A 27758-nucleotide genomic window follows, 5' to 3' on the forward strand; every position below is an offset into this window, starting at 1 on the left:
TCCTTTCCACCCAGCTCTCCTCCTCAATTTTCTCCACTCACTCTAAACGGTTGAGGCAAATGGCCGCCCGCATTGAGTCTGGTTCTGCTGCAGGTTTCCTTAGAGATAATGAGTTTTTTCTCTCCATACTCAACAATGCTTGCTCGATGTGGGAACTGTTGGGTTTCCCTATAACTTTGTGGGGTCTCGACCTTACTACATAAAGTGCATTGAGAATCTGTTTGTGTAATGGTGTGTTTCGAATTTAACTCAAAAACTAAAGAACATACAGGACAACATAACTTATATCACTTACCAAAGGCCCACCCAACAGCCACACACTGGACGAAAGACACAAATAACATGCATGCTCCATTACTACCATAATAATCAACCAGCTGGAACAGATAGATTCCTCCCTGGGGAAATACATGTACATATAAAGTGTCACAAAATTGTTCCAGTATAGCTATGTCCCAATTCAGCGGCAGCATCCTTCGAAGGATGGGTGTAGACCATGAAGGCCAAACCTATATGTCATGGCCTTGTCTACAGCAATTTCAAATTGCATCACCAGCTTGTCGTGCAGGTACCTTGCTTGACTTATTTGGTTGGTTGTGGATTAGGGGCTGGAGCTGGTTGTTGTTTAAAAGGAATTATCTGCAGTTTAATCCTTGTGCCATACGGATATAAATGGTGCTGCCCATAAATGCACTCTATGAATGTTTGGGCGAATGGTGACCAACTGTACTGTAAAGTGCTTTGAGAGGTCATCAAGACTAGAAAAGAACATAAATTCAAACCATTTGGCTTACTGTTGTCGCCTAGCAACAGAGGTACAGATGACAAAGTTCTTTGTTTGATTAAAATCTGGAAAAACATGAAGCTTTTGCTTTTTTGTTTCTCTGGTATCAGCAGGGATGGCGATGATTAACCGCCAGTATCAGCATGTGATGTATCTCATGGTAAGAGGGGACCATGGTCCGGTAAAATAGCCTGGTTAATCTGAATGCATTAAGCATTCAAGATGCTAACATTAGCTAATTAACTGTGGTTACTCAATGTCATTTTACTCTGACAATTGCAGATTTCAAATAACCAGAGATGGAATGTTACTAAATACTTTAAGTCATGTACTGCATCTAACTGCAAATTTATTATATTTGTACTTTATGCAACTTCAACTCCACTTCATTTGAGATCCAAATGTACCTACTGTACCCACTGTGCAGCTAAAATTTAGTTACTTAAGATTACAATTTTCCATACCTTTCCTGTCCATTAAAGACTACCTATCTTAAATGAATGTATCGCTTTTAGAAAATGCTATATTAAGTATTTAAAATAGCTCAACTCTAAACATCTAAAGACATAATTGTAACATTCACATGAAAACAGCATTGATATCAATTAAAGGCCCATATTAACAATCAAACACTGGTTTTGAGTACTCATGTCGCAAATTTTACGACATGAGTACTCAAACTTTTTCTATTTTACGTACATTTTGCTGCTATTACATACTTTTTTCAAGAATCCTTCAAAATGTGTGGTCTAATCACACCGAAATCTGTCTTCAAATGCAGCCTCTGAAGGAAGCAGCCACTGAATTGGGACACAGCTTATGAGAATTTCTTGAATGTTGAGTGGTTTGGGTAATGTTACATCATTGAGTATTACCTGAGTGGTGAGAGGGATCTGTATGACGAAGCAGGCAGAGCAGAAGAGAAGGAGGAATATTTCCCTACGCCAGGGTCTGCGCATCGTTCCTGGGAACATGTCAATCACTGATGATGTTATTGTTTCCAAACCTGCGAACTGACATAGAAATAGACAGAAGGAAGAATACCTGAATAACAGATTATGTCAAACATGCATAAAGTAGAGTCTCCTCCATGTATCTCATTGAGGATGGTGCTCTTTTTCTTGAAAAGCTCAAGCCTCTGTGAATACAGGAGCTGACTAACCATAAAGCTCTGATTAAATTTCATCGATCCAAAGCAAATATTCCAAGAAGAATTTTACTCAGTAAACATGCATGTTTCCAAACTACATTCTGCTGTTATACACTGCCAACAGTACCATGACTGTTTTTATTGATATTTTCATCTAAATTAATGATAATAATTACAAAAGAAGATATTTTCTGATACTAGATCAAAAAAATAATCTACTTGAAATAACACTGCAACCCACTTATTTATCAATACTTTTTTGTCGCATAGATGGTATAGATGGTCTAACAATAGTGGTTATGACAACAAAATTATGACTAAGTATCTCATTATTATGAGATAGTATCTTATTTATACGAGATAGTATCTAATTATTATGACTTGGTATCTCATAATAAGGAGATACTATCTCATAATAATGAGATACTAAGTCATAATAATGAGATGGGAACATGTCAATCACTGATTATGTTATAATTATGAGATACTAAGTCATAATATTGAGATACTAAGTCATGATTATGAGATACAGATTTTTTTTTTCTTCATCACAGTGGCGGAAACGGGCTTCCATACAGAACCCGGTTTAAACCAGGGGCTGTCGACGACATTCAGTTTTTGCACAGCAACCTCAGGCTCAAGGATAATTTAATAAATGTCAGCATGAGCTCAGTGAGTACAATAATTGGTGTTTTATTCTGCCAAAGAGTCAAGTTTGCGTTACATGTTCTAATGGCTCAATATTGACTGTATAGCATTTCTGCACAGCAACGTCATTCTCAAGAGCAATGACGTCAGCATGAGAATAGTGAATAGCTACAACCTAAAATAAAAGCCTGGTCTTGACTTCGCTATGCTGCCAGATAATTGCATCTTGTCCGGTAGCGCAAACTCATGTTATTCCCTCGGTTCTCTAGTCCTTTTGTTAGTAAGTTACTAATCTGTGTTTTTTCCCTCCGTGTTCCCAGACCTCCCGTGTGCCTTGCTGCTCGTCTGTGTTCTGTTTTCCTGTGCTGTGTCCTTCCCGTTCCTGGTGTTCAGTGTCTGTGTCTTCTCGTGGATAATTGCAGCCAGCCAGCACCCTGCCTCCACAGCCTGCTTTTCTCTGCCAATTTGTTTTTTGGTTTTATGGATTTTTGGACTATACTGTATTTTGTAACAACTCGACCTTAATTAAAGGACACTTTTGGTTATCCTTTTGCCTGTGCATATTTCCCAGTTATGGAAGACCATACATGACATAAGTATAAATAAATAAATGTAGATATAAATACAGAAATAAATAAATAAATAAAAAAATAAATAAAAAAGGAAATTAATTAATTAATACAGAAATAAATAAATACGTTACTAACAACAGAAATAAATAAATAAATGTCTTAAATATATTTGCACATTTATTTATTCCCTGATTTATATTTTTCACGTTTTCAATCACCTTATGCTAATGAGAAAGGCGGGCCTAACCGCAGTCTCATGCAGGATTGGTCACAGGAGTGTAATGATCCAGCCTTTCAATGCTGACTGGTGTCCAGTAGCTGTTTGCAGTGTTGTGCCAGTTCACACTTAAAATGAACTAGTTCAAGTTCAGAGGGTTAGTTCAGGTTATTTTTTATTGGGATGATTAAGGTGTCAGTAATCCTGACTGTGAGCGTCACGTCTCGTGTTCTCCTGAGCACAAGGAGAGCGCAGAGAGGAGGAGGAAGCAGAATCTCCAGCTCGGTACAAATCAGCTGCAGCTTCTGCTCTGCACATGAAGCAGCTGATCTCTGAGCAGATGTGACCAGAGAAACTCTGTGTTTTCACTGTTTTACAAAGTCACTGAGCGGCTGCATCGAGGTGACGAGCTCAAGTCTCAGTTTTTGTCTCTGTGCGAGTGTGTGGCACTGAGGGGTGCGGAGCCCCTGTGCCTGTGTGTGCGTGTGTGTGTATAGCTCAGTTGACCAATCCTGCTCGAGACTGAGTTTGGGACCGCCTACCTCATTTACATATGGACAATTAATTGTTGAAAAATAAAAATGTTGCAAAAAAAAAATGTGGAAATAGATAAAGAAATAAATGAAAACATGTGGACATAAATACAGAAGTAAATTAATCAATGTGTTAAACTTATTCCCACAATTATTTCAACTTTTATGTATTTCAACATTTAATTTATTCCACATTTAATTGTCTCATATGTAAATGAGGTAGGAGGTCCCAAACTCAGTCTCGAGCAGGATTGGTCAACTGAGCTATACACACACACGCACACAGGCACAGGGGCTCCGCACCCCTCAGTGCCACACACTCGCAAAGAGACAAAAACTGAGACTTGAGCTCGTCACCTCGATGCAGCCGCTCAGTGACTTTGTAAAACAGCGAAAACACAGAGTTTCTCTGGTCACATCTGCTCAGAGATCAGCTGCTTCATGTGCAGAGCAGAAGCTGCAGGCTTGTTTTTTTCCGAGCAGGAGTTTCTGCTTCCTCCTCCTCTCTGCTCTCTCCTTGTGCTCAGGAGAACACGAGACGTGACGCTCACAGTCAGGATTACTGACACCTTAATCATCCCAATAAAAAATAACCTGAACTAACCCTCTGAACTTGAACTAGTTCATTTTAAGTGTGAACTGGCACAACACTGCAAACAGCTACTGGACACCAGTCAGCATTGAAAGGCTGGATCATTACACTCCTGTGACCAATCCTGCATGAGACTGCGGTTAGGCCCGCCTTTCTCATTAGCATAAGGTGATTGAAAACGTGAAAAATATAAATCAGAGAATAAATAAATGTGCAAATATATTTAAGACATTTATTTATTTATTTCTGTTGTTAGTAACGTATTTATTAATTTATTTCTGTATTAATTAATTAATTTCCTTTTTTATTTATTTATTTCTGTATTTATATCTACATTTATTTATTTATTTATTTATTTATTTATACTTATGTCATGTATGGTCCTCCATACCCAGTTACCAACATGACAATAGAGCTACAATCCGAGCATGATTAAAAACCTAATCAAATACAGGGTTGTCCCAAATTCTGCTATCCCATTAAAGTAAGAAATCTTCTTCATCTTACCGCTGTGTCGAGCCCCAACATTATGAGCATGAGGAAGAAGCAGACAGACCACAACTGAGGCAGGGGCATCATGGCCAAAGCCTGAGGAAACACAATGAACGCAAGACCAGGTCCTTAGAGAAATAAAATAAAATCTTAGTTGTCATCCTCTCCACTGCCTCATTTTTTATCTATCCCCATTTGTAATGAATATGGGAGGATAGTTAAATTCATGTTTAGCACAGACATAAGCATCGTGGTTTAAGTGATACCTGAATCGACAACCATGTTGATGGGAATTTCCTGAGCCTGAGCCATGAAACCCAGAGCTGAGAAGACAGCAAACCCAGCAATGAAGCTTGTGCAACTGTTGAGCACACACAACCACAAACTGTCCCTACACAAACACAAGCATGCAAACACATACACAAGCGCATGTACACACACACACACACACACACACACACACACACACACACACACACAGAGCTTATCATACAGGGGAGCAAGGTAGCAGGCAAAAAGGGAGCAAGAAATAACCCAATCTGTCCTGCTGTTGAATCTGTCATTGTGGTAGAGTGACATACATAGAGATAATTGAATAGATTTTTTTCTTCAGTATTGTTAAGACATAATTCACAAGTTTGTATTTCTTCTAGCATATTTTGCCTGTTTTTTACATCAGCAGTAGAAACAGAGTCCAACTGGGGTCTAACTGCTGAAAGAAATTACACACATGTGGTTTACTCCCTAATTGTTCGGCTATCAGGTTACCTCATGAGTTCTAACACAGATTGATTTTGGACCATCCGAGTGCATGGCATAAAGTTCTGGATGTCTTTCTCTGAAAAGTTTGAAATCAGTGCAATGCTATTCATTGGTGTTGGAGAACAGGATATACAGTCTCTATCATATATATGTGTAGATGCAAGCATGCTGCTAACTTCTAAAATGATTTGACTAAAGAATGCTAGCATGCATCCTGCAAGACGCATTCTATTGTTATATGAAATATCTGTGTGTAGCAGCAAGCATGCTGCTAACATCTAAAATAATCTTAAGAAGGCAGGCATGCATTCTGCGAGAGGTCATACTACAGTACTAGAGTTTCGAAGATGCAATCTTCTTCGGGGAGGGATCCTGTGTCTGTCCCGAGATGAGACACAGTGAGTGTGGAGATGGTGAGTAGTTTGATTTGCCAAACAACGCATTTAGTGATGAAAACCGTGCTTTAAACACGGTTGATGTACTGTGTGTCAGGTAAACTTTCCAAACACTGTTTTAAAGCCAGTAGAAAGTTAACAATAATAATGCACCATTGCAATAAACGGATGGTGGGACTCAAAAACACAACTTCACCAATGTATCAGTGGAACTACTACTAGCCACAATGGCAGAACATGATTCTGCCTTTGTCGCTCCAAACTTTTAGAAATAATACTGAAAAACTATTCTGGTTCTGTTTTTTTGGAGTCTTTTGTTTAATGACTTTGAACTGGGTTTCCTTGTGTTCATGTTTGTGTTCAGTAGTTTTCCCCTGAGTTTTCAACTTCCTGTTTTATTTCGAAATTATGTCCCTTGTGGGTCTGTTAGATAGGAAATAAAGATTTACTCATCTACTCACCACTATGCAGATAGAGAGGTGGGTGATGTGTTTGAGTCCACAATACACTTTAGGAGTCTCAGGGTAAACAGTGTTAGATCAGAATCAAATACAATAAGTAACTGGAGACCAAATAAAACAGAAAAAAACACAACATGCCTCCATACTGCTCGTGTGTCATGCAAGTGTCCGCAAGCCCTGACATTCATATTTGAACAAACACTTCACCATCCCCTCCATGGGTATAGTGGTGAGTAGATAATGTGATATCTGGCTGAACTATCCCTTTAACTTCCTGTCTTTGTTCTGTTTCCTTGGACTTTTTAGTCAGGTTTTCTAGCCATATCTTACTTGCTCGTGTTACCTAGTATTTTGTTTCTTTTTTAATTCGTTTTTTTTGGACCACCCTTTGCTTTTGGTACCTTTTTATTGAATAATATTTGTATTTGCTGTTATTATTCAGTTATTTACCATCCAGGCTTCTGTGTTTGGGTCTTTCCGCTTTCCCATGCATGACATACTGATCACAGGGTTTACCTGTAACGGTTGTTCTCTACTTTGTTGTAGCTGCCCAGAGTGATTAAGGTCCCTGCTGCAACACCATAAGAGAAGAGGACCTGAGCGCAGGCTTCCATCCACACCTGATTAACAAAGTTAAAAAAAACACGTGTAATAAGCACTGTGCCAAAAGAACTGCGGTTTCATCTCCATTCTTTGCACATCTACAACAGTAATTGGCCAAAAGTAACTTTGACTGGTCAACATGAAAAAATTAACAATTAAAACATTCAGTCCTATTGCATTTGGGCAAATAATGTTTTCCAAAATGCCACATTTCAGAAAAAAATATTGTAAAATGTATCTTTGGTGTCTCACCTGAAGGTCTGCCAGACGAGAAGGTTCTGGATAAAGGTAATAGACCACATCCTGCCAGGCTCCGGGCAGGGTCAACCCCCTGACCAGCAAGATGGCCAACATTATATAGGGGAACACTGCCGTGACATACACCACCTGAAATTTCAGTAGTTAGATAAAATACTGTCAGGTTACAGAAGAAATGCCCCTATGCTCCTGATAGTGTTAAGCTGGTCATACACTGTACGATATTTGAAATGCTGTTGTCAAATTCCAACTTGTACTTAACGAGTAAATACTGTACGGTCCAATAGTCTGCCACAACCTGACTGCTCAGACTGTACGTGCAAAATGCCCATGTGCAAAGCTACAGAGCCCTTCTGGTGACATTTTTGGAACAAAATATTACATGTGCACAAAATAACGGGAATGGGAACTAGCGAATAGGTTGTGCACCATACACTGACTCTGATTGAGGCTACACTTTTGTATAAACGTTTGCAATAACTTACCAATAAAAACATAGGGCTCTATTCTTGTGCGCCATGGCGCACCGTGCAAAGTGCGGTTAAATGTCCAGAGCGTGACTGTGTGCTAGGGGGACAGGATGCGTCTGGAGCATTTGAAAGTGGTGTTATAGGTGTGTTGAGCTTTGACAAAAGTAGACATACTGTAGTTTTATACCTAAAATAAAGATGACAATAGAGAGGCCTTCATGTTACCCCAGAAGCCTGAGCTAGAGTGTTCAGCAGTTACATTTTTTTGGGGGGGCTCTGTATCTTGCCAAGGACACTTCGGCATGCAGATGGGGAAGAGTGGGGATTGAACTGCCAACCTTCTTGCTGGAGAATGACCACTCTACCCCCTAGGCCACACCGCCAGTTGATTAAATTGCGCCAGAATTCCTTTGTTGACCCCCCGGAGGTGAAAACCTCTGTTTGAACTCCAATTCTTGCCTCTCATTGTCAGAGAGAAAGAATTCATCTTTTGTCAACATGGCTGATTCCCACCGCTGTTCCAGGGTCAAGATAATGGCCTCGCCGGATTTCAGCTAGGGGCCGCGCTGATACCGCATGGACGAACTGCGGAGCAGCACCATGTAAGAGGCTTGTGTTTGGGCAGAGACTAGTTAATAGTAAGGTTTGTTTTTAATGCAATATTGTGTCGGATTGCTGGATCGTCATTGTTGCTGTGTATTAATTGCGTAATCGTGTATAGAGTCTGCACTTTTACGCAGTGCCGGGGCACTGTAAGACCGTTGGAAGATCAGTACCCAGCTGGACAAATCCCAGATCGCCCGCCTGGTTACCTTGTGCTTAAATAATCGCCTTTTTTCCATTGCGTTGATATATGATATATGATATATGCGGGCGGCTTTGGCTGAAGGGACGACCACTCTTTTAAGAGTGGTCGTCCTCCAACCTGAAGGTCGGCGGTTCGATCCCCAGTCTGAACCATCTGCATGCCGAAGTGTCCTTGGGCAAGATGCTGAACCCTCAATAGCCCCCCATAGAATAACAAAGTGCTGCAAGTAGATGCACTGTATGAATGTGTGTGTGAATGGGTGAATGTGAAACTGTACTGTAAAGCGCTTTGAGTGGTCTTCATCAGACTAGAATAGCGCTATATAAATACAAATCCAAATCCATTTACCATATAGATCTCCTCTTTATATTTGCGTGTTTGATGTTTCTTTCTTCTCTCTCGCTCTCTCCTAACCCGCTTGCACACACACATTCAGACACATGTATACACCCAATCACACCTGAACATTCAGGGGACCAGGTCACTGTGACCAAGCCGCTTTGTTCATCCATCCCAATGTCTGTGACTAGAGTAACGTGTAATGTCACATTGTCTTTTGTTCTCGATCTTTTTTAGTTTTATTCAGCCGCCATATTGAATTAACCGATATGACGTTAACCAGTGTGACCTTGTGTACCATCTTTATCCCCCATCCTCCTTATCTGTCTCTCTCTCTCTCTCTCTCTCTTGTGTTGGTAGTGTCTTTAGTACACTTGACATTAGTTGAATTTAGTATTATTGATGTTACTGTTTTTAAGAAATTCTATTTGTAAGCAAAGAGCTAGTGTTTGTGATTATTCGTGCATACTTGTGTGAATAATGCTGGATTGTGACAGTCAGTTCTCGGATTCAAACCTTCACAAAAATATTGATATTACATATTGCATATTGATATTGCATATTGATATTGTAAATTGAACTGTTTAAAAATAGATCAATTTTTACAGTTTGACTATTGTTCCCCCTATAGTCAGAAAAGAATCAGAGCGTCAGACGGGCGCTGCTCGCGCCCCCCTGAACACGGCACAGCATACGATGTATACCAAAGCTGATGATTGAAGGACTCTTTTAAGAGTCATATGACTCAGTTATCGGGACAAAACCATGCTTAAATCTGATGGTGTATGCCCAGCTTTTGGCCCTCTCCCAATTCCTCTCCCTAAGCCCAACCCCTAAATATAAAGTGCCCATTGCTGGGAGTGTCCCCTCCAACCACAGGAAGAGGACCAGAAAATATGTACTCTGTATGAATGTGTATGAATATTTGGCTTAGTTATTGCCTATAATATGGATAAATATCGGTTTGGATACAGAGAATGAGATAAACCCTAAGAAGTTAGATGGTAAATGGTTTTGTATTTACTATATAGTGCTTTTCTAGTCTTGATAATGTTGACAATACACCACTGTTCACACACATACACACACTTTAACGTGTAGTCAGATACACATAGTGTAAACACACAAACATAACACATAGTTCTTCTCCTGCTTCTCAACCTCAGAATGTTTCATACTCCTTAAAAAGGGAGTCTGGCATAGCGGACAGATAACAGGTTTTCAAACCTCTGGCTTCATGAATCACTTCATTATATTAATTCTGAGACTCCCTCACACACACACAGCGGACAGATTAGACTAGAGGTTTTCATGCCTTTCTCACAGTTTTCTATGACCTCACTTCACTTCACACACACATAAAATAAGCGCACACGCGAGGCAATATGCTCATGAACTTTAGTAACCGCAACACGGCTTGCACGTCATCACGCAACGTCAGGAGGAGGACCAAACGACGCCAGGAGGACAACCCGACGAGATCCGACCAATCCCAATCGAAGAAGAACCTCTATCATGCCCAGTATCAATATATAAGCTTTCTGCGTACTCTGCCTCACTGCCATTTTTCCTGTACAGGATCAGTGGACCATGCATGCTCATTTGCTAGACACCGCAGTTTCCTGACCTGTGACCTCTGAATAAACTTGCTTAATTTTAACTTGAGAACGACGCCTCCTGCCTTTGATTTCCACCCGCAACAAATTGGTAGCAGAGGATGGTTCTATAACGATTGAAAGAGCGTAGGGGAGAGCAACAAGTCGGGGAGGAGGCCGTCTCTCGGATGGGGAAAGAACCGTCCTGAAGTGACTTGTATCGCCTTGGGAACCTGATCAAACAGCGCTGTACTATTAAAAGGTGAGCAGAGCCTATTTAATTGAAATCTGCATATTGTCGTGATAGAGAAAACCCAAATTTTTGATCAGTAGTACTGAGGTGAGTACAAGTTACATATGATAAATTTAACAAAGTAATTAAAATGGTCTGAAAATGCTGTGTATTATGCAATGGTGACGGAATACAAACACTGTAAATAACTGTGCCTGCTGTCCAGGTTTGTGTTTGTAGTTTCAATTTTCACACCAATAAGGTCTTTCACTCTAAAATAAAAATAGAATACAAACACTGTAAATAACTGTGCCTGCTGTCCAGGTTTGTGTTTGTAGTTTCAATTTTCACACCAATAAGGTCTCTCACTCTAAAATAAAAATAGAATACAAACACTGTAAATAACTGTGCCTGCTGTCCAGGTTTGTGTTTGTAGTTTCAATTTTCACACCAATAAGGTCTCTCACTCTAAAATAAAAATAGAATACAAACACTGTAAATAACTGTGCCTGCTGTCCAGGTTTGTGTTTGTAGTTTCAATTTTCACACCAATAAGGTTTCTCACTCTAAAATAAAATAGAATACAAACACTGTAAATAACTGTGCCTGCTGTCCAGGTTTGTGTTTGAGTAGTAGTTTCAAATAAAGTAGAATCAGACGAAGAAAAAGGTATAAATGTTGACTGGCAGAGTTATGCCAGGTCCACCCAGGGATGGAGGTCACGTGCCATCCGTGGATGTTTTTGAGATTGAAATGTCAAGTTATATGAAGATTTTAACTGCTCTTACTGCAGCTCTCTCCAATCAGGTCTCCAGGGCCCTGGCGACTGATCCGGAGGAAGCTGCAGAACCGAAGGTAAAAGTAGGTGACTGGGTAAGAGTCAAGGTTCACAAGAGAAAGTGGCCAGAACCCAGGTGGACTGGACCGTACGAAGTGAAGGAGGTTACTTCACACTCGGCCCAGGTCAAAGGTAAATCAGGCGCACCTTGGCACCACCTGACACATTGTACCCCAGCACCTTCACCTTCCCGCCCTTTGGCTGAAATAAGAACTGATTTGAATAATGCCACAGGAGCTTTACAAACCAGACACACCATTGTTTCAATTGGGCACAAATAACGGAAGGCTGTTACGAATAAGGATTTGAAAGAGGAAATTACTTATATAAAAATTATTATACTACTTTAGATCATATAATATAGAGAGGATGTGAAGTGTTGTGCAATAGGAGTAGACTTGACGTTGGCTAATTATTAATAATCATGAAATAGGATTATTAAAATAATAAAAATTATCTATCAAAAATAATTAAATTATTAATTGAAGATGATCAGTAATCAAATAACAATAAAACCACTAATGAGAAAATAGGAATTATCAATTAGAAAGTACAAGCTGTCAATTAACAATGATAAGGTTATCAACCAAGAATAATGAAAATAATTAGTCTAAAACAATAAAATTATCAATTTAAGAATAATACTATCTATATTAATAATTGAGAAAGGGGGGCACCACCCTGGTTACCAGGGACCAACGATGTCAAGCTATAATTATCAGTCTCATAATGATAAATGTCAAATTAATAATGTCAATATTTTAATATTAACGATTACTTAATAAACAGTGAAGGCTTCTAAGTTCGAGCACAGGCGATCATAATCCAGCTGCAATCACATACATATGCACAAATAATCACAGACTACAGATACTTTAATTACAAAAGTATTTATTAAAAAGGGGAAATAAAGTTATAATGTTATTCAATGATATATCATTTTAACAAGCTCCAATATTTCAAAGGTAAACACAGCAGCAGCACTTATCACAATTCAGAAAATACATGGACAACCTGCGGTCTACCTATGTATGTCTGTCTCTATGTGTGTGTGTGTCTGTGTCAAAGTGTCTCTCTGTGTGTGTGTGTCTATGTGTGTGTGTGTGAAATAAAGTTAGTGTTATTTAATGATTCATCATCTTAACAAACTCCCATATTTCAAAGATAACAACAGCAGCTTATCACAATTTAGAACACGCATGTAACCTCTGGTCCATCTATGTGTCTCTGTGTGTGTGTATCTGTCTGTGTCTATCAATGTGTATGTGTGTGTGTGTGTGTGTGTGTGCGAGAGAGAGAGAAAAAGAAGGGGCGTGGCGATGACGCGTAGTGACATCACATCTAAGATGGAGGCCGATCATGATTCGTGGAATCAAGGCCTAAAAACTCTCAAAATGGCGGATTGACTACAAAACAAGATGGCGGAGCCGTTATGAATTTAGAGCCAGGATGGGAGGAGAGAGAGAGCGGAGGCGTGGCAATAATAGACTCAAAATGGTGGGTTTAACTTAACGTTATCCAAAATGGAGAATATGTTAATGACACCATGTGGCCGGAGCGCACACTGGTGGTCGTCACATGAATTACACCAAGGAAATTTTAGACAAAGAGAATTCTTATCTCTGCTTGGCTTTGGGGCCGAATGGTTTCCAGATGTGTTCAGCCTCTCTAAGCATAGATTTAACTATGTGACATGACCTGTATTATAAATACAGGTCAGAAGTGTGTATAGGTCGGTTTAGAAGGAGAGAGAGAGAGAGAGAAAAAACATGAGAAAACATGTAAGGAGAGTTCAAAGAAGCTCTTAAAAATACACGCCTGAGATGAGTTAACTGTGATTCACCCCTCAGCCCTCAAGCGAGCGTTGTGGGCCGAGGTTCTGATCGGTGAAATCACTGCAGACTCACACAGACGTTAACAGTGCGGGCGGAGGCTTTCCTCGCGGCCTCAAGCACAAACACAAAACCCGGAAATGAACCGGAAGTAGCGGCTCGTCGTAGCCGGCTAAAACAATGAGACTCAGCGGTCTCGCAACAAATACAATCAAATGTTAAATAATATGCTACGTATCAAAACTAACATCTGCCCAGATAATCAAGCCTCTTACTGTACCACCCTCGCGGTGTGTCTGCACCTCGGCGCGAATGTGTCGGGGGCCAGTGAATCACGTAGTCTCTCTCACGAGCGGAGCTCCGGGCTCGGCCGCTGGACCGGAAAAGGAAGCGAATTATTCGTGCTGCCTTGACGGAATGAAACTTCGTCTTCTTCTGTAACAGCGGAGATCGTGCTGTTTTACAGGAACGGAGGGGATTGCCTCTTACTCCTCAGCGGGATGAACGTCGCGCTTCTGCAGGGGACGGCTGGTTTGAAGCCGTTTGTAGATCGTTGGAAAAAAGAAAAAGTAAAGTCTATGGAAGTGTGTGAGTCCGTCCAGCGGGGCACTTCCTGTTTCGATGTCTAATCGCCTCCTTAGTTACTGAGTCGTGTGGTTAGACCTCTTGAGGTCAGAAAACAACTTGAGCAGCGTGGAAAAAAGGAGGACGAAGAGAGTCTCTTAAAAATACCGAGTTAACTAGTAGAACCCCGGAGGGGTTCTGTTGTTGCTTGGGCATCTGAGTGAAGAGAGAGAGATTTCTGTGAGCTCAGCCCTTTTAAGTCATGTCTCAGGTGACTCCCCCCTGGGAGGAGGGGTCAGGGGTCAGTGTGGCCCTCCAGCCAATTGAGTTGTCAGGATTTGGCCCCCAGGGGCGGGCTTACCGTGGGGGACCAGGACGTGATCTTTTGCCACATGGAGATAAGGGCCCATGCTGGATTTTTAAATGTTAGGGGTTACCCGAGCCTGGCCTAAGGTTTTACGACCCTTTGTTCTAAGTCGGATCACTGGGCCTTGCCCAACAGAAGTAACTAGTAAGAATGGAAGTGTGTGGCTGTTGGACTGAGTGACTGGTAGAAAACGTTGGGTCGCGGCCCGTTGTATCTCAAAAGAGGGAGTGCGGTCTCTGCCCGAAATTTAAAAAAAACGTGGCAGAGAGTGCGCTTGGGCTGTGAATGTTCGTGTGCTTTTGTGCAGGGAGATAACTCCAAGATGTGTGTGGGAGTAGGAGTGTTTGTGTGTGTGGAAACGAGAGAAAATATGTGTCAAGGTCAGCTGGCTGACTGAAGACACAGAAAAAAACTGACGGAGCGACAAACTGACTGGAAAACGACTTTTTCCTAAAAAAGAGGTGGTATATGCGCTTGCCATCTGATATATGTTGTATGTATGGGTGGGAGGGGTAAATGTGTTTAGGACTTGCCAAAGAAAGATTAAGGATGTTGACTGAAGGTTTGAGAGATGAAGTAAGACAAGAAAGTTAAAGTTTAGGAGGAAGAAAGATCTTTAGAAGTGAGATGAATCTGGCCAGTGATATCTTGCTCTGAGATGGATAATAGAATGTAAAGCTTGAGTGGTTAAGAAAGTAGGGAAGAGAAGTGGGAATAGAAAGATTTAGTACGTACACATCAGAGGATGAAAAGGGGGAGATAAGAATGTTTGGGAGTCGGGTAAACCATCTGTGGAAGGCCAGCAGCCTTACAGCTTACAACTGGCGTTAAGATCACAAAGAGGCTTGGTTGTTTGTTTCTATGTTGTTTGTTTTTTACTATTGCTTCATTCAGAAGTAAAGAATTCCAGAGGGAATTGTAAAAATTACACTTTTTGGCACAAATTTGTTCTTTCAGATATTTCCAATATATCTATAAGAGGAAAGGAGAAAGGTTTTGGCCTCTAAAGTTCTACATAAAATCCAATCATTTAAATATCTTATTTAGTTTCTACCTGACACAGGTAGTTGGTTGTTGAAATGCTGTTTCATTGACTTTTATTTTCTTAGAGCTGAATAATGTGCTTTCTATATGAGCTGTCTCAATCATATTAGGATGAGAAATTCTAACTTAACTTTAAACTAAATTCTGTGCTGCCTAGAATTAGATATTTCTTTGTTTTCACCTGTAGTTGCTTTAATTCCATATTCAAATCATCCATTAAGAATTCAATAGTCAAGACATGTCAAATCTATTTACAGTTGGAATTTAAACTAGAAGTTTGATTCAACCCCCATGTAACTCTGGAGAGTCCTAAAATAAATATGTTTCACCATTGAAGAAGAATAAATTAAAATCCAGTTAAAGGTCAGAGGTCAAATACACTTTAACTCATAGCCGGTTTCATCTTAAATTAAATACAGAAACCATAATACAAGGCCCTCTGGTTACACACTTATTTGAATGTCATATCTATAATTAGATTTAAATTTATTTTGGACCCTTTAACTTTCAAACTCTGGAAAGAAGGTTTTTATTTTGTTGTTTTGTTTCACCAGTTATCTTAACATCTAAGGCTCTTAATTTGAAAGGTGATGTTAAGCTCCAATTATTGTTTTTATTTCATCATGAAGGAAATTGTGGCAGAATAACTTTTAAATTGTTTTGAATTGTTTCAGCTGTCAACTCTGAGACGTTTGATTGAATCTAATCTCTCACACATTTGTATTTTGTATGTGATTCCTGTTTTATCACAGGACAGTTTGACGTCAAAGCTTCTGAATTATCGTGTTATGGAGCAGTCAACGAATTTTGGAAAATGGTTTAAACTCAAATACTCAAACACTGTCATATCTGCTGCTCATTGAAATTCAACTTGTTTAACCTTTTATTTTTAATGTCCACTGATTTGGCCGACCACACCTCAAAAGTTTTATGAAATTGTTGAATACCAAAAGAGGGTATGAATGTTTTGATTAGATTATTTTGTTTGTTTCTTTTAATTATAAATTTATATAATCTACTTTAATCTCAATTACGCATCACAGTAAATTAATAATTTTTCTGTTTGTCTTCCTTTCAAACTCTGGGAACTGGGCTTCATGAATTCCACAACTCACTCCCATCCAGTGTTAACTCCACCTCCTCCACTACGACCGACAATACGCCCTGCGCCTGGCTTGGTACAGTGCAAGCTCAAACACATGGCCTGTTGGCAAGTATCAATTCCACGAAAGGATCTTTACAAGGCTAAGATCCAGATCATTGACTCTTAAAATTGAAAAAGCCTCACTGACAATTCTTGATAATTTTGTTCTGGGAGTAGATTTGTTCAGGTTCTATCGGAAAGAAGCTGATATCTGAACAGCTCGTTCCTGCTCCTATGGTCACACAGAAACGAATGGCCCTGGCCCCTTCTACTGGCAGAGAGGGTTATGTGTGTACTGATAGGAAGTGATTGAAAGACATTTTTTCCAAACTGCCCCTGGTGGCTGGGTGACCAGTGCCCTCTCCACCTCTACGCACCATGACATGACATGGCTGTAGACTCTGCTCTGATGAAGGAAAACGTGCCTCATCCCCAGCTGTTCTGTGGATGCTGAACTGGGGATGGATGCTGTGGATGCTGAAGGGGAAACTGATGCTGTGAAGCTGAAGCTGAGGAAGATGGAGATGACGACGCGACGATGATGATGAGGAGGGGGACGGGTTTGCACTGGATGGGATAAACGTTGAGGGGTACATGAACTCCCCAGTAAGTGGTCACACCCTAAAGGGGGATTAAAAGAGAGTCTGGAGGGATTTCAACTTTTTAACTATAGTCTGTGTCTGATTGAACTCTTAAGCAATAAAGATAGAAACAGTTTTAGCTAGATATTATACTTCATACAAATGATTTCAATAACTGTTGCTGCTTAGTGATAATAATGAATCTTTCACCTGTTCTCACTTCTCGTTCTGATTAAAGCATAATTTCCTTGGCTACATTAGACATCAAACAGAGTTACAGGAGCTGCCTCTCCTAGGGCAAAGTCAGTCTGACATTGTTTGGGTTCAGTTTGTTCCGAATGTTTACAGTCAGGTTTGTTTTGAGATTTTGTACTGCTGTGATTCTTTTAATCACAGCTATAGTTTGACGTTTTTATATTAAGATGGATTCTTTGTTTTGAGATTTTTGTTTTGATGGCTGTGATTCTTTGAGTCACAGCTATGTTTTGACGTTTTTGTGTTTTACTGAGTATAGGCTTCGTTTTGATTTTAACTATTTGTAGTCTAGTTGGGTTTGTTTTTCTGCCTTGCCCTTTTCTGCCCTTTGCCTTCCCAGTGTTGTCCGCACCTATCAGGTGCGGAAAGGGGGATTTGTTGACAATACACCACTGTTCACACACATACACACACTTTAACGTGTAGTCAGATACACATAGCGTAAACACACAAACATAACACATAGTTCTTCTCCTGCTTCTCAACCTCAGAATGTTTCATACTCCTTAAAAAGGGAGTCTGGCATAGCGGACAGATAACAGGTTTTCAAACCTCTGGCTTCATGAATCACTTCATTATATTAGTTCTGAGACTCCCTCACACACACACAGCGGACAGATTAGACTAGAGGTTTTCATGCCTTTCTCACAGTTTTCTATGACCTCACTTCACTTCACACACACATAAAATAAGCGCACACGCGAGGCAATATGCTCATGAACTTTAGTAACCGCAACACGGCTTGCACGTCATCACGCAACGTCAGGAGGAGGACCAAACGACGCCAGGAGGACGACCCGACGAGATCCGACCAATCCCAATCGAAGAAGAACCTCTATCATGCCCAGTATCAATATATAAGCTTTCTGCGTACTCTGCCTCACTGCCATTTTTCCTGTACAGGATCAGTGGACCATGCATGCTCATTTGCTAGACACCGCAGTTTCCTGACCTGTGACCTCTGAATAAACTTGCTTAATTTTAACTTGAGAACGACGCCTCCTGCCTTTGATTTCCACCCGCAACAATAACCACTCAAAGCACTTTACAGTACAGTTTTACATTCACCCATTCACACACACATTCATACAGTGCATCTATTCGCAGCACTTTGATATTCTATGGGGGGGCCATTCAGGGTTCAGCATCTTGCCCAAGGACACCTCGGCATGCAGATGCGTAAGACTGGGGATCGAACTGCCGACCCCACTGAGATGGGCTCGAACCTTTACCCTAGAAAAAGTTATGTATGTAATAGTATAATAAATATAATAATTAGGGCTGTCAAAGTTAAAGCGTTAATCTATGAGATTATTGTGACCTAGATTAATGCGATAAAATATTTTAACGAAGTTAACGCAGCTTTGTTTACATCCGGTGTGCGGAAGAAAATTCAGCTCCTCGAGCAAGCTGCCAGCGTCGCGCTTCAAACACAGCCCGTCAAATGATAAGTCCCGTCTGAATGAAAGCACAGCAAACTGCACAAGGACAGCAAGAAGAGTTGCTAGTTCAAGATGTTGCCACCCGGTGGAATTCTGCCTTGGAGGTTATCAAACGGATCCAGCGAAACAAGGGTCCGCTCGCTGCTACCCTGGCTCAGCGCTGGCTGAACTATATTTCTTTTATTTTGCCGTGTTTGTCTTATTTTGAAGGCCCTCAGCAGGAACTTCTGGGGATTAGTGTAGCAGCGCACCCTTTACTATCTCAGAAGCAGATTCCCCCGGTCTGAGTGAGTTGTGTCGCTCTGTCTGTTAGTGTTTTAGTTAGTTTCTAATGGTTATTTTAGTGCATGAAACTGGTTTAGTAATATGCAACTTTTCTTTTGTAGATAACTGTGACTGTGTCCCGTTATATGTTACAGAAAATAAAGTTATACTGTTTCACTAAGCCTGAGTCAAGTGAAGTGAATGAAGAACGCAGCAGTGCAAACAGAGACCGTCACACAGGCAACTCCACTCTTTCCGTCCTCTCATGTGCATTTTTTTAATCTTCCTCGAACTGTGTGTGTGTTTGTGCGCCTGTTCGTGTCTGTAGTTCTACTCTACGCTGCTGAAGCGCCGCGCAGCGCCAATAATATCACATTCTTTTGCTGTTATCAGCCTGCAGTAAAAACCGCATTTAATCATTTTTTTCAAGCATATACTTACTTGTTGCTCCAACATTAACTGCAACAGCGTCCCAACGTTTGTATTTTTGCCTCATATGTGCTGAGGATCATACAGCTCACTTTACTTCTCCACTTCAATTATTTATTTAATGTCATCCATCTTCAAGAACTTCTCCGCTGTTCGCTCCGTTCAATGTCGGGTGTGGGGGGTAAATTACGTATTCTCCACTCAAGCCTATGGTGTCTCAAATACACCTTCTTTTTTTTTACCTTTTACTAATCTGGATGTTTCACTGAAGAAAGAAGCAGTGTTATTGTTTCCAAGGACACTGTTGTTTTTAAATATTTTTTTTTTTACACAATTTATCATACATGATATTTAACGACCTGGCTGCCACTTTATAGGTAGGTGTTATAGGCCTGAGTCTCTTCGAAAACACAGCATTGTGTAAAATACAGGCTGTCTGAAGTGATTACTCGTTAATTCATTAGATTTAGTCTTTAGAAGAAAAACAAACTTTTAATCGCGATTAATGAATTTCAAAATGTGAGATTAATTAGTAAATTTTTTGAATCTATTGACAGCCCTAATAATAATAAATGAACATCTCATTACACAAGAAGCATGACATTTCCATAATCACAACCTTTTGTAGCCCTCAACTGACAATACCAGAAATGCTGGATAAAAAAAAGGTGTCCATTTCATACACCTAACAACATTTCCACCAAAAGTCGCACATACCAGACCTTTCCTGTGAAGCGGACACCTTTCCAAATGCAGAAGTAACAGGCAACCCAACAGGCCAGGAGACACAGCAACAACTCCCATTCTATTCCTCCAGACATGGACAACACTCTTCTCCTGGGGACACCAGACAGACTGGTGGTTACACATCGGATGAATAACTGTCTTCAAGTACAGTGTACACTTTACACATGTAATCCATTACTGAAACCCTACATAATATATAATGATCTTAGTGTTACATTAGACTCACTCCCAGAACTCAGAGGCCGAAGACTTGGTGAGATTTTCAGACGTCCAATTTACTGGAAGGTTGCCACTGTGTACTGCAGTCCAGTTTGCAGATGTGAGGTCCACACATCTGTCTATTGAAAGGAAAACGAAAAATTATGTTCATTAAAATTTGAATGTATGAAGCTGTGCATACATGGGACTGTACATCCCACTCAATCAAATGTGAAATTGGGCAAACATGAAGCTGAACCCAACTCCACCCCTTCTCCACCTTTAATTTAACAATATAAATAGGAAGAGTCCAACCAAAATGATTTATACGGCATCCTGTCCATTGGGACCAAGAAAGAAAAAGATTGTGATAGTTTTGCGGAGGCAAATGAGGAAAGGTCTGAATCACACAGTAAAAAAATAAAGAAGTAAAACATTCGGGTCGATGTCAAGCAGTTCCCTACTGCCCAGCGCTAAAGTGTAGCCAGAAACGGTGGAGGGGCAGCGGGGTCAAATAACTCTGTTTGAAGATAGTAGTATTAGTTGTTTTTCATGTGATGCTGTCACAGGGGTAAATGGTCAATGGTCTGTATTTATAAAGAGTCCTGATGACCTGACGACCACTCGAAGCGCTTTACAGTTTTTACATTCACCAATCACACAAGCATTCATATAGTCCATCTATGTGCAGCACTTTCTCTATGAGAAGGGGCAACAGCCGTGAAACGTTAATTAAACCCGCTGCTGTAGCTATAAATCTGGCCATGCTTGGGGATAAATTCTAAGCCTGTGATCTGGAATAAGTACCACTGTCTATCGGGAATAATGCCCGATGCATCACTGACATGGCCCAAGACATAAAGTTCCAGCTGTTGGATAGAGTTAAGAAAGGGAAACATGCTTTAGAGTTAGATGAATCAACAGATATATTAAACTCTGCCCAGCTGCTCTGTTTCATCAGATACAGTTTTGACGGAAAACGTAATGCTGTTTAGCTCTGCGCTCCGGAGTGGACGTGCACAGGTGAGGATATTTTTACAAAACTAAAAGAAGAGGGACTATCTTGGGAAAACTGTATTGGTGTGTTTAGGGACCGGGCTGGAGTGATGCTGGGGAAAAAAACAGGACTGAAGGCGAGAGTCTTACAAGTGGCGCTGCATGTAAATTCCACAATCTGTATTATTCACAGAGAATCTCTTGCAAGCAAAACACTTGGACCAAAGCTTAAGCATATTCTTGACACTGCGATAAAAATGGTCAACTACATAAAAACACGTCCACTCAAAATCAGACTTGCTCTTGCGGGACAAGGTGTGCATATTTCTGATCGAGCATGGATCCCAGCTCGCTGACCACCTTACTGACCCTGACTGGTTAACAAGGCTGGCGTACTTGTTTAAATATTGCTCTTGACAGCAATTTGAAACACCACTTACCACCGGATGTTGGAGACGACCATCAAACCCCTGGTCTGCCCTAATATCCATAAGGGAGTGTACTATGTCAGGCTACACCCTGCATTTGCTCTCCATTATTTGGACTTTCATGATGACTGTTTAATTTTAGAATTGGAACTTATTTTTATTACTTCAGATGGTTTCACACTCAGTCATGATGTAGGCATTGAGATTCCGGTCGGCCACAAAGTGGGTGACCTATGGGGTATAGTTTTTTGGCCTCCACTATGGGACAAAGACGTGGAAAGCCCTAATATTTAATTTCACGGCTCTGTTTGGTGGGGGAACAAACGCCTCAGGATAACTTGCAGCCCCATGTAAAGTATCTTGGGGGAAGATGGAGAGCAAGATAGACAGGCAGTTGGGTGCAGCATTAGCCATGAGCCCAAGCTTATGTTTTACCAGTTAATTTATGTCCGACCCTCATCCATGTTAATGATCTCTGGGTAGTGGATAAATGAACAAGACCGCAAATACAAGTAAAAAATAGAGAGTTGGATGAGTGTGGAGGGTGGAGTTTGAACAATGATGACAATATCAATAACTTTTTGTACAAATTGTATAGCACAAATCACAATTGGCCTCACAGGGCTTAATACGGTAATATCCTCTGCCTTTGACCCTCAATGAGTCCTGAAAAACTACCAGAAAAAAATTGAAACCTCAGAGAGACTCAAGTGAGAGATCTATTTCAAAAGCGGAATAGATGTCATGTCTAACAAAGCTCTGGATCTGCAAAGGGGACAGTTGAGGTGGCTTGGGCAATGGGAATATAATCAACATTCCTTCCATAGGAGGTTTACAAAACACATCAAACTGGGACTTCATATATCCCATCTATCTTGGGAATGACTTGGGATCCCCCAGGAGGAGCTAGAAAGCATGGCTGGGCAGAAGAATGACTGGAATTGTCATCTGCCTCTAAGACCCAATTTCGTACAACCAGAGGAAAATGGATGGATGGATGGATTTGGAAACACGCTTAATACGTTCGGCTCTGCACTTGAAACCATGTGCGTGGATAATAAGTCCATAGTGTATATTAATGAAAAACCCATGCTGACCTGTGTTCCAAGGATTGTTGCAGGTAGCCCAGGGCAGAGTTGCCCTGAAACAGTAGATGAGGTATAGGAGGGCCCAGGCCAAGACAATGCTGTAGAGTCTGGAATAAAGCTGGATCACCATGATAGCATAACCAGTTCCTGGAGGAATAGAACATGTAAAATACAGTATCAAGGTCCTATTGTGATATACAGCTAAGAAATATGACAGCTACATAACCATGATAATACTGTTAGAACTTCTCATAAATATACAGACATTGGGCCTCGTTCACCAGTTATTCCGTATTAGCAGAGGTGATCTGTCTGTGATGCATTTCTTTTCTCATTTATAATTATAAGTGAATCAAGAGCCACATGCCAGGAAAATATTATACATCCTGAATTAGAATGGTTATTTAAATTATATTATCCAACTGTGGAATTGAAGACAATTTTTAACTTATTATTTTGCACATTTATGTCCGTATTTAAGTTTGCGTTTGTGTGCTTTTGAGTGTGCATAGATTATATTCTTCACCAAGACAATTCCCTCTGAGAGGACTATTTGTGAATGTCAGAATCTTTGTAAAAAAACTGCTTAAGTGTATGAGTGAGGCCCAATGGTGATAGACAAGTTGAGTTTGTGTCTCACTGTTTAAATTCAAGAAGTCAGAAAGTCAGCTCTCATTAACCAAGTAAATTGTTTTTTTATATATATATTTGCTGTTTACAACTTGTTAAATGAGTAGTTGGTGCCTTTGCCCTGTTTCCTTCTGAGTATCATGAAACTTTTCATGTGTTAATGGTACACAGATCTATTTTTAGTTTTTCTTTTCCAGGAGTGACAGCAATAAGCTTCCGTACTGATCCATGTTTATCACAGTGAGCAAAGCTGACACAGCACTGTACTTTTTTCACTCTGTATCTGCCAATGAACACATCCTGTCTCAGAACATGAAAAAAAATTGCATTTTTTGTCTCTGTCTTGCAGTGATTATATTTATTTTATATTTCACTTACATTTTTAAACTCAAATAAACTTGTCTTTTGTTTTTTAATACCTGTTTTGAAAGGAAAAAACAATGATCAAAAGCTGCATGGACCGTTATGTTATGTTACCAGTACCACCAGTACCATTAGTAAAACCTTTGGAGTGTGGAAGAACAGGCAGATTGTGAGTGTGCTGAAAAAGATAGTGTAATGCAGTCATGACAACATGAAGCTGTAACTCAAAGGAAAACGTGGAAGATCTACTCAATGTTAGTCTATTTACAATAAAACATTAACGTTTGTTGTTGCCCGCTGTGGCAATGAATGGACCGTTGGCCTCTGTAGGTCCCTAAACAAGTATATACAAGTAGTAAATAGACAAATGCGTTTGACACTGGCAATATAATTAGAAACAATAATTACCCTTTGCAATTGGGCAGACTTTGTTCCAGCAAGTGATGGCACCCTCCTGTGTTAACTGACCGATCGTATTCTCCAGCAAGTAGAGTGGAACACCACACAGCACAGCAAAGAAGATATAAGGCAACAAAAAGACACCTGCACACACAATAATAGGCTACATAACATCAGCTGTTGATACAGTGAGTACATGGATGATTTACACTCACACATAATGGATTAAAAGAGTTATAATAAAATGATATAATAAAAAAATTAACCCATCCCTTCATTTAGCCATGCTCCCCTTTGTCCATCTACTGCAGATTGATCAACCAGGTATTACACTAATTGTATTTCTTATCTAATCTACAATCAGTAAGATTTGTTGGAAGTTTTTAGAAACTGATGGTGGCACTGTGTGATAAATCAGAGAATAACAGAAATGGCTGCTCTCTTAGCATATGTGTAGTATGCTATCTTGTGCACCTGCCACACAACAAGGGACAGTATGCATGTTTGCTAACAATGGTATGCTTGTTTACTGATTTTATGCTGAATTCTTCCTGCAGTGGAAAGTTAAACATTTATGGGTGTTTTGAAGGGCGAGGAAAAATTAGACACCGGGCTACCACAGTCAAGTTAACCCTTATCTGCTTCAACCGGTTGGGTTAAGAAGAGAGTTGACTCTCTCTTAGAGACTCTAGGGAACCTCAAGTTATCTTATGTTTAGAGAGCTAAGTGATCTATTGCGATTATGAGGTACGATAAACTCTTAAGATATGATGGAGCTTGATCTTTCAGGGTTACATATGTTTGCCCTAACCTTGTTTATATTCAATTTTACAGATAAATTCAAAATTATACAAATTAATGATGAGTCATATGTGCGCACCAAAGTTAACCATGGTGTTCCTCAGGGTTCTGTGCTCAATTTTGTTTATAATTCTCATTATATATGCTTCCATTAAGGACACAACTAAACTTAAAGCATGTTTCAAGGACATAAAAACCTTGATGACCCACAATTTTCTCTTATGAAACTCAGATAAAACAGAGGTTCTAATGCTTGGCCCTAAACAACTTAGAGATACATTATCTAATGATTTAGCTGCGCTAGACGACATTGCCCTTGCTTCCAATGAAACGGTCAGAACTTCGATCCTGATTTGTCCTTCGATTCTCAATTTCTAGGACTGCCTTCTTTCACTTCCGTAACATCTCAAAAATTGCTGTCAATACCCTTTCATCCAGACTTGATTATTCTATTTCCTTATTATCAGGCTCCAGCGTTAAGTCGATAAAGAATCTGCAGCTGGTCCAAAATGCTGCTGCACGTGTCCTGACAAGAACCAGTAAAAGAGACCACATTACTCTTGTATTAGCTTTGCTTCACTGGGTCATGATTTTGTTGGCAGCTGATGGTGGGCCAGCTGCTAGATCCTGATGTGGATTATGCCGATGGATACGGGATTATAGTGGCATCTGATTGTGCTGGATCTTCATCGTGTTGGCAGCTGATGGACTATTATTTACAACAAGACTGCTTGAAATACAATATGCCTTATCACATACTCTACCATTACTGACAATCACCTCTCAATTCATTAGTCAATGCTTCTCCCTTCATTTCTGTCAGACATTTTTTTATGTACAAATACTTTAAACGAGCATGTGCGGCTGCAGAGGACTGTTGCTGAGTAAAAGTTACATAGTGTTCATTAAAGAAACCTTCTTCTATGAAGCTTATACTTGAAAATTAGAACTAAAGACAAAGTACAGATAATTCTTATGAGAATGTCATTAATTCTGCAGGTAGTTGGTAATAAGATGAATGTTTGTGCAAAATTAAAGTACAAAAGGGCTCTTGGCTTAAAATTAATTTAAGACATTCCAAGACAGGCCAGAGCAGGTATCAGTAGCAGGCCTTGTCATGTGTCACTAAAAATGCAGTCAAGCAATCAGAGGAGCCTCGTTAAAAATGTAGGAGACAGACACATCTGCCTGTTCTGACTTGAGCTCCAGAGAGAGACAGATAATCGACTTACGACAAATGATAAATCACCAATACCTCAAATAAAATCCCAGAAAAGTGTAATATATGGGGCGTGTAACTTTCCTCGAATACCATTAAATTAATGAGGAGTTTTTTGTTATTATACACATATCTAGCCATGTTTACACTGCAATGAAGGAAAAAGAGTTAGGTCCTCCAACTTACCTCCTCCATTCTTATAGCAAAGGTACGGAAATCTCCACACATTGCCCAGACCTATCAAATGGCCTGCAGCTGCCAAAATATATTCCCTTTTCTTGATCCACTGTTCCCTTTTATATGCTTTGGTCTCCATGTCTTTGTACCCTCCTCAGTGCTCTGATCAGTACTGTCAGCACACACCTCAGTCATCTGTCAACACTATACTGATTATAGAGGGAGGTGCTACAAGTACTGCAAATACTCATTTGTTGTACTGTAATTATCATGCAGTAGGATCTACATACCATACACCATGCACTCTGTGTTCCTTTGTTACATGTCATTCCCTCATCACTTCGATGATAATAGACAGTACTTCGTCCTGCAGTGCAGTCCTACTAATGCACCGGAAATGTTCGTACGAGGATCTGTATGTAATGTAATTAGGGCTGTCAATAGATTAAAAAAAAAAAACTAATTAATCTCACATTTTGAAATTCATTAATCTAGATTAATCGCGATTAAAAGTTTGTTTTTCTTCTAAAGACTAAATCTTATAAATTAACGAGTAATCACTTCAGACATATATATGTATTTTACACAATGTTGTGTTTTCAAAGAGGCTCAGGCCTATAACACCTACCTATAAAGTGGCAGCCAGGTCGGTAAATATCTTGTATGATAAATTGTGTAATAAATTTTTTTTAAAAACCAGCTGAAAATATTCCCAATGTCCTTTGAAACAATAACACTGCTTCTTTCTTCATTGAAACATCCAGATTAGTAAAAGGTAAAAAAAGAGGTGTATTTGAGACACCATTGGTACTGTCATCTTTAACATTGAAAAACACACACAACAGCATAACAAGTGGCCTTGGTAAACTGAACTGTAGGGATGAGCGAGTACAGCATTATCTGTATCTGTATCTGTATCTGTTAACCATATGAATTATCCGTATCCGTACTCGGAGTGGGCGGGGCCTAACCCGGAAGTGGGTGTGATTTAACCCGGAAGTGGGCTGGTTCAACATAACTTTCTTTTTTAACTTTGAAATT

General features: G+C 40.0%; 1 protein-coding gene across 1 annotated transcript in view; it reads right to left on the reverse strand.

Annotated features, from left to right (window-relative positions):
• Positions 1-26856, reverse strand: part of LOC133022855 (sodium- and chloride-dependent GABA transporter 2-like) — a 31416-nt gene extending 4560 nt beyond the window's left edge. The window contains exons 1-11 of the mRNA XM_061089765.1: positions 26727-26856; positions 24530-24664; positions 23138-23275; positions 20645-20756; positions 20394-20508; positions 7462-7596; positions 7123-7226; positions 5255-5379; positions 5004-5116; positions 1660-1797; positions 296-398 (exon numbers count right to left, since the gene is read on the reverse strand). Of these exons, the coding sequence (XP_060945748.1) occupies positions 296-398; positions 1660-1797; positions 5004-5116; positions 5255-5379; positions 7123-7226; positions 7462-7596; positions 20394-20508; positions 20645-20756; positions 23138-23275; positions 24530-24664; positions 26727-26856 (1348 nt within the window). The remainder of the gene's footprint in view (positions 1-295; positions 399-1659; positions 1798-5003; positions 5117-5254; positions 5380-7122; positions 7227-7461; positions 7597-20393; positions 20509-20644; positions 20757-23137; positions 23276-24529; positions 24665-26726) is intronic.
• Positions 26857-27758: the final 902 nt, after the last annotated feature.

This window comes from Limanda limanda, chromosome 17 (assembly GCF_963576545.1).
Source record: "Limanda limanda chromosome 17, fLimLim1.1, whole genome shotgun sequence".
In the NCBI taxonomy this organism is placed as follows: Eukaryota; Metazoa; Chordata; class Actinopteri; order Pleuronectiformes; family Pleuronectidae; genus Limanda; species Limanda limanda.